Source organism: Oncorhynchus mykiss, chromosome 23 (assembly GCF_013265735.2).
Source record: "Oncorhynchus mykiss isolate Arlee chromosome 23, USDA_OmykA_1.1, whole genome shotgun sequence".
Lineage (NCBI taxonomy): Eukaryota > Metazoa > Chordata > Actinopteri > Salmoniformes > Salmonidae > Oncorhynchus > Oncorhynchus mykiss.
The window spans coordinates 17,066,008-17,078,507 of NC_048587.1; the positions used below are offsets into that span (position 1 = coordinate 17,066,008).

Consider the following 12,500-nt stretch of genomic DNA (forward strand, 5'->3'; position numbering starts at 1 on the left):
AGCAACAGCAGCAGCAACAACAACAACAGCAGCAGCAACAGAAACAACAGCGGCAACAGAAACAACAGCAGAAGCAACAGAAGCAGCAACAGCAGCTCGTACGCAGAGACGGGCAAATTAATATTGTTGTGTCTGCCAAGTGAACAGCTAACGTTAGCGGTTAGCCATCTAAGAAATAAAACACTGTCTAGTTACCGGTAGATAGCTAAAGTACATGTGTTTTTAAATAATCCTGGACACATCTCTCAATATAAAATATCTGGAATAGTATCACATCCAATCCTGCTTACGTTAATGCAGTGCCATATATTAGCTCAAATACAATTTTCTAGAAGGATAGTTAACGTTAGCTAGCTAGTAAGCGTTAGCCAAGTTCCCGTACTGCCATCATCGCATCAGAGAAAAACAAGTCGAGATGGAAAAAAAAATACAGAAATAAATATCAGCGATGAAATGGGTGCGCTCTAATCCCTTCGACAAGAACAATCACATCAAATATATACACATATAACAACTGTCGCTTACCGAAGCTGTGTCTTTGACAGAGAAATTCAGGAATTCAGTACACAGAGCAGAAGGTACTTCACGATCAGATTCGGCCGCCGCCATCTTCACTCCCTCTCCCAGTGCGGAAGGAAACGGATATCAGCCGTTACTTCGTAGTGCGAGCGAGAGAGTGGGGAAACTTTTAAGCTGACTAATGGGAAATGAGAGGCTGTGCAGGATCAACGCTTACACAACAGGGTCAGGGGAAAGCCAACCTAGGTTACTTGTTTCAAAGATGCACTGGGGACATTAGACACGCTGTAGTTGTAAAATCAGAATAATTCAACATATTAATAATGATGATGATGTTGAGGATGATGATGCTGTTGGTGATGATGTTGTTGTTGTTGATGATGATGATAATGATTAGGCTGATAACAATTGTAGTGACACACTCCATAAAGTCATTGCAAAAGTGCATATGTGCAATAGATGTATTTACACTGTACAGTAATAATGTTGAGATTGTATAGACAGACTGCCAGGCATTAGTGGGTCATTGCTAATTCACATTTAAAGCCAGCATCATATTCCAAGCAGATCAGTAAAATTACAACTAAATGGGTGGCTCTTGATTCACTCTTGAAAACACGCCTTATATTTAGATGAGAATGCAGGTTATAAGGATCTAGGACAACTAAGTCAAATAAATAGGCTAAATAGCATTAGCAAAAAATAATGCATGTGTTATAGTCATGTAGATGTTAGTTAGAAGGCTTCATCCTTATTTTCTGGTCATGTATCTCTGGTTGCTGGTGCTGGTACAGTCTCTATGGTTACAGTCATCTTCAGCATCAAGAGTCAGCCTGTTGAGGCCCTGGAGGACTGGAGAGTACAACACTTGTGAGTTCAAAGTAAACAGGTCAAATTAGACAGACTTCTTAGACACACTGTGGCCATCTGCAGAGTGCACTATGTAATTACAGGCTTACGACAAAGAGACATTACAGAAAATCAAGATGCATGAACCACTGATGCCTCACCTATATGGTGGAGCTTCGACAGTCTCTGACCCAGTGCTTTCTGCTGCCCTCACACCACAGCCCACGCCTGCACAGAGACACAATAATGTAATCTATCAGCTATGGAAAGACAGGAGACTGTGAAACATATACTCTAGCACAGAGATACACAGAAGAAACAGGCACAGAGACAGGTTATCATAGTAGGCCTACATATAACTAATGTAGTGTAGATTGACTGGGTCAAAGAGTAAACTCCATAGTTTATATTTCTATGGTAGGCCTTCTCTTATTTAAACAAACGTCAGTACGAATTACATCATCATGTGAAAAGACTTAGCTCTCAATCTATATATGCACTCTCTCAGGTTTTGAATGGACTTCACTCTTTGTTAAGTCTTTGACCAGGTCAGACTACACTAGATTAGTTATTTGGTCTGTCGTAGTGTCAACCAAGTACTGACATGAGCTGGTCTGGGACTGGATCTGTTGGTGGATCAGGGCCTGCAGGATCTTCATGTCTGCCCTCAGGGCACTGAGGTCCTGGCTCTGCTGGGTCTCATCCATCTGGATCCTCTGAAGAGTCTGCAGGTGTTCCCCCTGCACAGGAGATGAGAAGCGCCTCCCCCTAGGAATGAAGAGAGAGATCTTGACACACGCCTGGAAATATTCTACAATACAGCAAAGTTGTGTCGTACTCCTAAATTCAGGTAAAAGAGAGGCAGTGCTGTGCCTACCCTGAGCCCCTGTACTGTATACAGAAGTGCAGTTCAAAATGCTGGTGTTAAAGATGAATTTCCCATTCCGTCACCTTGATCAGAGCGGGGATCGTCTTCATCCCTGCGTGCCGCTTTGGGTCAGTTCTGATGTCATCGTCGTGAAGCTCCCCAAGCGGGGCACAGAAGCGGTGGATGTGGTGGTCGTCATAGAAACGGCAGAGACGGGGCATGGATTCCTCCACCTGCAGGATAATGGCTGCTTGCTGCATCACTGCATTGGCCAGTGCATTGTCATACACCCTGACAGAAGAGATTAATGCACACAGTGAGTGTGATACACTCACTCATAATGATGCTGAGAGTGACAGATGCATACTGAGTGATATGTTGGTTTGTTGAGAATGGGACAAACACTGATACCTGATGAAGACAAACAATATATAGTACTTGAGTGAGTACACGAGTGTAAGCTGTAAAGGCTTATACCCACACTGATATGCACACAGATCCCCCTAGCTCAGTGGTTCCCAAACGTGTTATAGTCCCGTACCCCTTCAAACATTCAACCTGCAGCTGCGTACCCCCTCTAGCACCAGGGTCAGCGCACTCTCAAATGTTGTTTTTTTGTCATCATTGTAAGCCTGCCACACACACACACACACTATGCAATACATTTAGTAAACATAAGAATGAGTGTGAGTTTTTGTCACAACCTGGCTCGTGGGAAGTGACAAAGAGCTCTTATAGGACCAGGGCACAAATAATAATAAAATAATAATCAATCATTTTGCTCTTTATTTAGCCATCTTACATACAAAATTTAGCCATCTTACAAAAAACCTTATTACATAAAACCTTGTTTTCCATCAAAAATGGTGAATAACTCACCACAGGTTAATGAGAAGGGTGTGCTTGAAAGGATGCACATAACATAGCAATGTTGGGTTGTATTAGAGAGAGTCTCAGTCTTAAATCATTTTCCACACACAGTCTGTGCCTGTATTTAGTTTTCATGCTAGTGAGGGCCGAGAATCCACTCTCACATAGGTACGTGGTTGCAAAGGGCATCAGTGTCTTAACAGCGCGATTTGCCAAGGCAAGAAACTCTGAACGCAGCCCTATCCTTAAATCTGGCAGTGACTTATGATTAAATTCGATTTTCACAGAATCGCTGTTGCAATTTCGATGAGGCTCTCTTGTTCAGATATCGGTAAGTGGACTGGAGGCAGGGCATGAAAGGGATATGAATCCAGTTGTTTGTGTCGTCCATTTCGGGAAAGTCCCTGAGTGATTGCGCACCCAGCTCACTCAGGTGCTTCGCTATATCACATTTGACATTGTCCATAAGCATGAGTTAATTTGCACACACAAAAATCATACAATAATGGAAAGACCTGTGTGTTGTCCTCGTTAACGCAGACAAAGAAGAGCTCCAACTTCTTTATCATAGCCTCAATTTTTGTCCCGCACATTGAATATAGTTGAGGAGAGTCCTTGTAATCATGGATTCAGATCATTCAGGTGAGAAAAAACATCACCCAGATAGGCCAACTCGTCATCATGCAAGAGGTCAGACAAGTGAAAATTATGGTCAGTGAAGAAAACTTTAAGCTCATCTCTCAATTTAAAAGAATATGTCAATTCTTTGCCCTTTGATAACCAGCGGACTTCTGTATGTTGTTAAAACGTGACATGGTCACTGCCCATATCATTGCATAATGCAGAAAATACATGAGAGTTCAGGGGCCTTGCTTTAACAAAGTAACCATTTTCACTGTAGTGTCCAAAACGTCTTTCAAGTTGTCAGGCATTCCCTTAGCAGCAAGAGCCTCTCAGTGGATGCTGCAGTGTACCCAAGTGACGTCGGGAACAACTGCTTGCACGCACGTTACCACTCCACTATGTCTCCTTGTCATGGCTTTTGCTCCATCAGTACAGATACCAACACATCTTGACCACCAAAGTCAATTTGATGTCACAAAGCTGTCCAGTATTTTAAAAATATCCTCTTATATTGTCCTGGTTTCCAGTGGTTTGCAGAAGAGGATGCCTTCATTAATTGACCCCCCATAAACGTAACGGACACATACCAGGAGCTGTGCCAGGCCCGCTACGTCTGTTGACTCATCCAGCTGTAACGCATATAATTCACTGGTTTGTATAAAACACAGTAATTGTTTCAAAGCATCTCCTGTCATGTCACTGATGCGTCGTGAAACAGTGTTGTTTGATGAAGGCATTGTCTGTGTCGTTTTTTTGGCTTCTTCCCCCAGCACTGTCCGTCGCCATATCCGCGGAAGCAGGAAGAGTTAAGTCCTCCACAATAGTATGGGGCTTGCCTGTCCTAGCCACTCGGTAGCTCACCATATAATACGCTCCTAGCACCTTCTTATTAATTGGTACTGTTGCTTTTATACATGTCTTACTACTCGAAAAGTCGTCTTTATTCTCGCTCAAAAAACTCCTGTGGCTTATTTTTCTAATTGTCATGTATCGTTTCTAAATGTCTGCGCTAGAGTGAAGGTTTCCCGCGAGAGAGTAACGGTTAATGTGATTGGATGTTAATTATTTGACTAGGCTACCTGTATTTGACATTGTGTTGTTATTTTGCTGAACACTAGAGGGTTTCATTTTCTTTTGGGCAGTGAAACAAGGCTACTCAGGCGAGAAACAAACCTCACCCAAATGTATAGCCCCGTTGGAAAACATAAATGTACTGTTCGAAAATGTGAATTTATAATTATAATAAAATAAAAAAATGTGAATCACATTTTTATTTGGCGTACCCACGACGGCATTGCGCGTATCCCAGTTTGGGAATAACTGCCCTATCTCTTCAAATTGGGGCGGCAGGTAGCCTAGTGGTTAGAGCGTTGGGCCAGTAACCGAAAGGTTGCTAGATCAAATCTGTCTTTCTGCCCATGATACAAGGCAGTTAACCCACTGTTCCTAGGCCGTCATTGCCGCCCCACCCTCTAGTGGGGCGGCAGGGTAGCCTAGTGGTTAGAGCATTGGACTAGTAACTGGAAGTTGCAAGTTCAAACCCCCGAGCTGACAAGGTACAAATCTGTCGTTCTGCCCTTGAACAGGCAGTTAACCCACTGTTCCTAGGCTGTCATTGAAAATAAGAATTTGTTCTTAACTGACTTGCCTAGTTAAATAAAGGTAATAATTGTAAATAACAATTTCTTCTTAACTGACTTGCCTGGGTAAATTTTTTAAAATATATATACTTTTAGCGGGCCTTACCTTTGAAAGGTATCCGAGAGGAGGGCGATCATCAGGTTGACACACAGAATGGAGGACAGAGCCAGGAAGGTGCCACAGAGGAAGTGGGCCACGATAGAGTCCACTTCCACCATGGAATTAAACTCGTGCTCATCCACCAGAGTGATGCGGTACAGGCTGTAGAGCAGCTGTGGCATAGTCTGCATACTGGGTATTGTCGCCTGACCTGGGGAGGACAGTTCACACAGACTCAGACACTCAGATACTGTAAATATATTTATTTATGTGTATTTTTTAAAATCATACTAGCACAGCTACAGTAGCGTATGCTATGCAATTTTGTGGGTATCTGTTTGATCAAATTGGGTTAACCTCTGAAATACAATCCAGAAGTCACATGCATAAGGGACAAAGATCTCTGCATATAGGAAGAGGAAAGCTAGGACATCCTCCACAATCTTCCCCAGCATGACAATGAAAGGAATCATAACCCTGTATAAAATGAGGATGAAAGGTAATGTTGTGGATGATTCAAAGATCAGTATTATGTGTATTATATTATAGTATTATATTTGGTTACTTTATACTTGAAAATATCCAGACATGCTGTTTCAAAAAAGTATCCTATTTTGGACAGGAGGGCCATGACCATGTTGGGGCCTTTGAGCTCAAGTTCCTTTCTTGTCATGGCTACAGTGGGGACAATGTGGCGCCCCATTCATGTGTTGTTGTCGTGGAACCTGAGAACATCAGGTGTACCCATGAGGACACTGATCAGGTGTCACGATTATACCTGAGCTACCCCATGAACAATACCCATTGCTATGAGAACCTAACACCCGGTCCATGTGATCTGTTTAGCTATGTTTTTCCATTGTTTTGTTCCCTTCCCATGATCCATTGGGGACCAGGGAACGGTCTCGAATGGTGAAGTTCGGCAGTAAAGACTCATTCATCTCCACCAGCAGATTGGTGCTCTAAAACGAAGGGGCCGTGAGATCATGTAAAAAAATGGGGCCAAAAAGAGGAATCTATTTAGTGGTTGCTGTGTGGACGTGTTTCATCCCCCGGAGCCAGAGGGAAATGATGACCACAGCAAAGAGGCGCAGGCTCTAGTCTCGCAGCCTGCCAGCAAGAAGATATCTGCCACATGGATCCCAAACACTGCCATCAGCAGAATGTACACCGGCCAATCAAAGATGTTCCTGTGACACAGCCAAAATCGATATCATCGCCTGCTTGCCAGCTAGGCCAGAGTTAAATCATATCCATATGACATGTATTGTGTATAAGACAAACACGTTCACCAGGGGTCTGGTAAGTAGTTTCCCTTCATGCAGCGGATGATCTTGATTTGCTCTTCCAAGAAATGTTTTTCCTTTGGAGCAGGAAGACAAAAAAATGGCAAGAATATTTAACGTTGCACATTACATTCTCAATGGGATTATAGCCTGACAAAGGGCATACTACCAATAGGAGGACTCTCCTTAGATCTTAAGTAAGTTTCATTTGGGTAACTGTGTCAGCCTAGATCAGGTCTAGAGACTTCAGTAAGACGTGTGTCTGTGTGTGTCTACTGGGTGAGAAAAGGTGCTGTGCGCCTCCCAAGTGAAACAGTAGTCTAAGGCGCTGCATCGAAGTGCTAGCTGTGCCACTAGAGAATCTGCGTTCGAGTCCAGGCTCTGTCGCAGCCGGCCGCGACTGAGAGATCCATGGGGCGGAGCACAATTGGCCCAGTGTTGTCCGGGTTAGGGGAGGGTTTGGCCGGCAGGGATGTCCTTGTCCCATCGCGCACTATTGACTCCTGTGGCGGGCCAGGCGCAGTGCACGCTGACACGGTTGCCAGGTGTACAGTGTTTCCTCCGACACATTGGTGCGGCTGGCTTACGGGTAAAGTGTGCATTGTGTCAAGAAACAGTGCGGCTTGGTTGGGTTGTGTTTCGGAGGACGTACGGCTCTCGACCTTCGCCTCTTCCGAGTCCGTACGGCGGTTGCAGCAATGAGACGAGACTGTAACTATCAATTGGATACCACGAAATTGGGGAGAAAAGGTGTAAAAAAAAGAATCAAATAAATTAACAAAATAAAAGATGCTGTACCTTGGGCCACATGGGGTGTGTGCAGCACAGGTCATCGTTGATCCGGCGTTCACACCACCGCTACCAGCTCCTCAGCTTCCTCCTGGAGCCTATCGTCTCCGCCACCTCCCGGCCCACCTCCACCACTGTCAGCCCCAGAGTCACCACCACCCCAAACAAACGCCACCAATCATGCAGGAAGATATATATTTTTGTATTTCGATTTGTTTATTTGGATCCCCATTGGCTTTTACAATGGAGTCCACAATGACCTTATCAGTGACTTATGAGCAATCCAAGCATGTCCTAGCATGTCCTAGCATCTGTATGACCTGTAAAATAGTTGGGACCTTTGTATTCACCATTTTTTATCTAAGGATTGAGTGAATCTTAAAAAAATTATAAAAAAGAGTAAAGTTCCCTCTCTCCTTTACTTTCTCACCTCAGGGAAAACATACGGCTCCTTGTCTCGGATGACAGACACAGAGATGGCCACGGTTGTCCAGGAGACGATAAACAGGAGGTTGAGGAGTAGGAGTATCCAAGCCCCCAATCTACAGAGTCACTCGTTTACTATTCAGAGTGAAATACTGAGCCACCATTCAGTACTGGATTAACAGATCCCTTCAGCTATGTGTCTAACTGCATGAATGGTCAGGGCCGCTAGTGTATTTTATTTATGTGAGAGCAGGAGACTGGAGGGGGGCAAGAGGGGAGACCCATTTGGCACGAGCGACACACCTGCCACTCCCTTCTGGCAAAAGTCTCTCTCTCTCTCTCTCTCTCTCTCTCTCTCTCTCTCTCTCTCTCTCTCTCTCTCTTCTCTCTCTCTCTCTCTCTCTCTCTCTAAAAGTCTCTACCTCTCTCTCTCTCTCTCCCTCTCTCTCTCTCTCTCTCTCTCTCTCTCTCTCTCTCTCTGTCTCTCGCTGTCTCTCTCTCTCTTTCTCTCTCACTGATTAACTGACCTGCCTTATAGTTTCCACTTGACAGTGATGAGCTTTAGAACCACAGGGTGCATGATGAGATCCATCTTTCCCTGGTGCACTATGAACGGCAACTGTGGCGAGAGAGAGAGAGAGAACAACGTCTCAGAGAAAATTCATACAGCAATTATCATCAAATTAGTTGACTCACTTGACAAATTTGCCGCACACGTAGTCTTCCATTTGAGTTTTCATCCATTATCACTGCATTAGTCTGTTTAGCCTTAAAGAGGACATACTGGTGATCTAGGCTCACTGGCCACTCTCTCTGGAAGACAAGAAAAGAGAAATTAGAGATGACAAAAAGTTAAAAAAATTAAATAACTTAAAAAGATCCCCAAAGTCAAGATGAGATGTTTTTATTTTTTACTGTTTGAACAGGTTACCTTGTGAGCCCTGTGCTCACTGCTGCCTGGTCATCCGTTCAGTCACATGGAACTGGTTCATCACCAAATGAGCCTGACAAGACCAAAGAGAGCTAAACAAAGCTGTAGGATGACCACCTACAGAACCTACTAATTCACAACAACTAGCACATTGTCAGGCCTAACTATACAATTGGAGGTGTATACTGTGACTTATTGGGTCCGTGACCATCCAACCCTTATTTACCACTGAGGTCATCTTGTCAATCATGGCGGTGATGCAGAGATGACCATCAGAGTCCATCACCCCAGCATCTGACCCCGGGACCATTAGCGTCCGTGCAGCCTCAGTCCGGTCTGAATACACAGGAGCATCACAAAAGCAGTATGATCAGGTACAGTATAACTGTGTAATGTGCAATGTAGTTATTTGCAATGTGAGGTCGTGGGCACGTTTCCATCTACGGATGGACAATAAAGTTGTGTTTTATTCTATTCTAAAACAATGTATTTGAATATGAAATTAACAGAATCAACAGTGCACACAGAGGCAAGTACAGATGTAGGATCTTCATTTGATCACTCTTTTGTTGCTGAGCTTTTTTCTACATGGCAGGAAATGAAAACTTGTAGTGTATTTTTGTTGTTGTTGTCATTTCCACTTTCAAATGAAAAACGTATCAACCCCTACAGAAATGTCCCTTCATTATAATCCACATAGTTATTCCCATTTCCTGTTGCTGCACGATTATTTTTCTGCTGTAGCAAACTGGCTCAAATTAAGATCCTTCGTCTGTAAGGGTAGCAGTACCTAGGTTGGCAGCCAATTGTAGAGGGGTTCTCTTTTTGTAGTCTTGTGCGGAGATGTCTGCCTCATTCTGCAGCAGTACCCTGAGTGCCCCCACTCTTAGCTGCGTAATGGAGAGGCGTCTGATGGTCCATGTTGGTCTTAGCACCAATGTCAGCTGAAGGGACGGGACATGCATATGTGAACTTCCGTACAATACACATTAAAAGTACTCACGCACATACACAAACAAGTGGCAAACACACGTTTGACCTCTGACCTTTCCTCTCCAACGGGAAGTGGATCATCTCCACATAGTCAAGAGCTGCAGCAATGTGCAGGGGCGTGACCCCGTAGGAGTCAGGACGCAGGACATCAGCCCCACATTCGACAACCTCGAGATCTTCAACTAGGTAGAAAGAGCCCTGTTGAACACACACTGTCTGGAGGCCTTCCCTGAGAACGATCTGACACAACAGAAGGTATTTGAGTAATTTGATCACTGGTAAAGACTTAAGCAAGACAGTTTGTCCGAACCTGTCTGTTGGGTTGGGGTCGGCTCCATCTACGATCACATCATTCAGGTACTGAAGGTCCACCTATGAACAAACAGGATGAGTGACTGTACGAATCAGACCATTTTTAATCTTAATCTATACCTTTAGCCCCAATTTACAATATAAAGGCGGAATGCCATCCACCCCTCACCTCGTCAGTGCCCTAATTGCTAGAAGCCAGATCTCTGAAATTGTTCAGCAGACTTTTATTGAGGTTGAAGCTTCTTTCTCCTCCATTTATGACGTCCTCATCCCAGACCAGGCCTTTGTACATGCTCTCAAATAATTCCCTTCTAAACAAAAAGGTTATCATACTGTCTGATATCATTCTGAGACCAGAGAGTGAGTGAAACGTCTTTGAAGTAAAGGGCTGAGATACAGTGGAATGAACTGCAGTTCAGGAAGTTGAATGGTTAAATGACTTGATTTTGGGTGCAGGGGTTATGAGGGTTAGAGTAGTTTAACTGAATTTTAAGTTATTCTGTGTGTCAGCGGTGTCGAGTGTCCACTGAAAGAGTGTTGAGTATTTGAAGTCCTATCTGAGTTTGGTGTGTCGTCTGCAATGGTACCTGTGGGTTTTCTCCTCACACACTGAAGGCAGGCTCGTTTCCGGCGGCTGCAGGTATAAGATGCTCGGCATTTGCCCTGACAGCACTCGACACCGATGTCTTAGAGATCTGAATTCCAACAACAGGCTGCCGTTCAGAATGCAGTGACACACATACAGTACATCACACTGCAGTACATCACACTGCGGTACATAGAACTGCGGTACATAGAACTGCATCATAGCATACTCAAATGACCAATCCTACATGTATCACCCAATAAAAGCAAGTATAGTAACACACCACTTTATAATCATATACAGTTTGGAACTGAGTAGCGATTGAAAATGTGTTGAGAAGAGGGCTTCGGATTACTCTAGAAAGAAATTAAAAATATCAACAAATAACCAGTTGTGGAAAAAGTACCCAATTGTCATACTTGACTAAAAGTAAAGATACCTTGAAAGAAAATGTGAACGTCATCCAGTATCATACGACTTGAGTAAAAGTATTTGGTCTGAAATATACTTATATAACTATCAAAAGTAAATGTAATTGCTAAAATATACTTAAGTATCAAAAGTAAAAGTATACATAATTAAACATTCCTTATATTAAGCAAATCACCACCATTTTTCAGACAACACCAAGGAGGTATGTTTAGTGAGCCCGCCAGATCAGAGGCAGTAGGAATGAGCAGGGATGATATTTTGATAAGTGTGTGAATTGGACCATTTTCCTTTCCTGCTAAGCATTCAAAATGTAATGAGTACTTTTGGGTGTCAGGGAAAATGTATGGAGTAAAAAGTACATTCATTTCTTTAGGAATGTAGTGAAGTAAAAGTAAAAGTTGCCAAAAATATAAATAGTAAAGTACAGATACCCCAAAAATGTAGTACTTTAACCTATTTTTACTTAAGCACTTTACACCACTGCAAATAACAACATTGAGAGGCTGATTGATTGAACTTCAAAGTGCTATTTTCTCCTCACCTGGTTGACCATTCCATCAGTCATCTTCATTTCCATGGCCGGGTTGTCATGGCCAGGGGCACTAACCTGGTTCATCTTCCTCATTCTGCTGTGTTCCAGGCCTCAAGGCCTCTCTGCAAACAACGAACCACACAGCATTAATATGACAACGACCAGCCTGCCAGCGTAGGTACAGTACCTCTGCAATGAGCGACTATTTCCAAACAAAGGCTTTCACTCAAAACACAGGCAGTTGGTAGATTCCGATAGATTCTGAACCTGCTAAAGCCTTGTGATCCACAGGGAAAAGGAGTGGATTGTTTGTTGTTAGGTCAAAGGAAAGTCTTCTACAGGCCTATTCACTGTTTCTCATTCAAGCTGTTTGTTTACTAGTGAGAAGTGTTCCCTGTCTGTAGTACTGTACTTGAACAATATGGTACATTCTGACCCATGTCTGACCCACGTGCATGTTTTGCAACAGCCTAAACAGCCTTTATGTCATAAAGTTGACAGGCAATTACACTGACAAAGCAATGGTCTTGTCTTCTAGTGTTTAACAGCATTGGAGTTTGTATTAACTGTTAAAAACTTCTCAGGGCTGCAATCCCGTTAACGGGATGTTATGACAACAGCCAGTGAAAGTGCATGGCGCCAAATTCAAAACAACATAATCTCATAATTAAAATTCCTCAAACAAACATGTATTTTATACCATTTTAAAGGTAATCTTGTTGTTAATCCCACCACAGTGTCCG

At 43.3% G+C, this 12,500-nt stretch overlaps 1 protein-coding gene and 1 pseudogene across 7 annotated transcripts in view; both read right to left on the minus strand.

Annotated features, from left to right (window-relative positions):
* The window catches only part of LOC110502348 (E3 ubiquitin-protein ligase UBR2), a 39,769-nt gene extending 38,259 nt beyond the window's left edge, over positions 1–1,510 (minus strand). For 2 of the 7 annotated variants that reach the window (XM_036959847.1, XM_036959852.1), the window contains exon 1: positions 526–1,509. In XM_036959847.1, the coding sequence (XP_036815742.1) occupies positions 526–609 (84 nt within the window). In that variant the 5' untranslated portion in view covers positions 610–1,509. Of the gene's footprint in view, positions 1–525 lie in introns of all 7 variants that reach the window. The other 5 variants (XM_036959850.1, XM_036959849.1, XM_036959854.1 and 2 more) reach the window with 3 other exon arrangements.
* Positions 1,271–11,850, minus strand: LOC110503085 (annotated as a pseudogene).
* Positions 11,851–12,500: the final 650 nt, after the last annotated feature.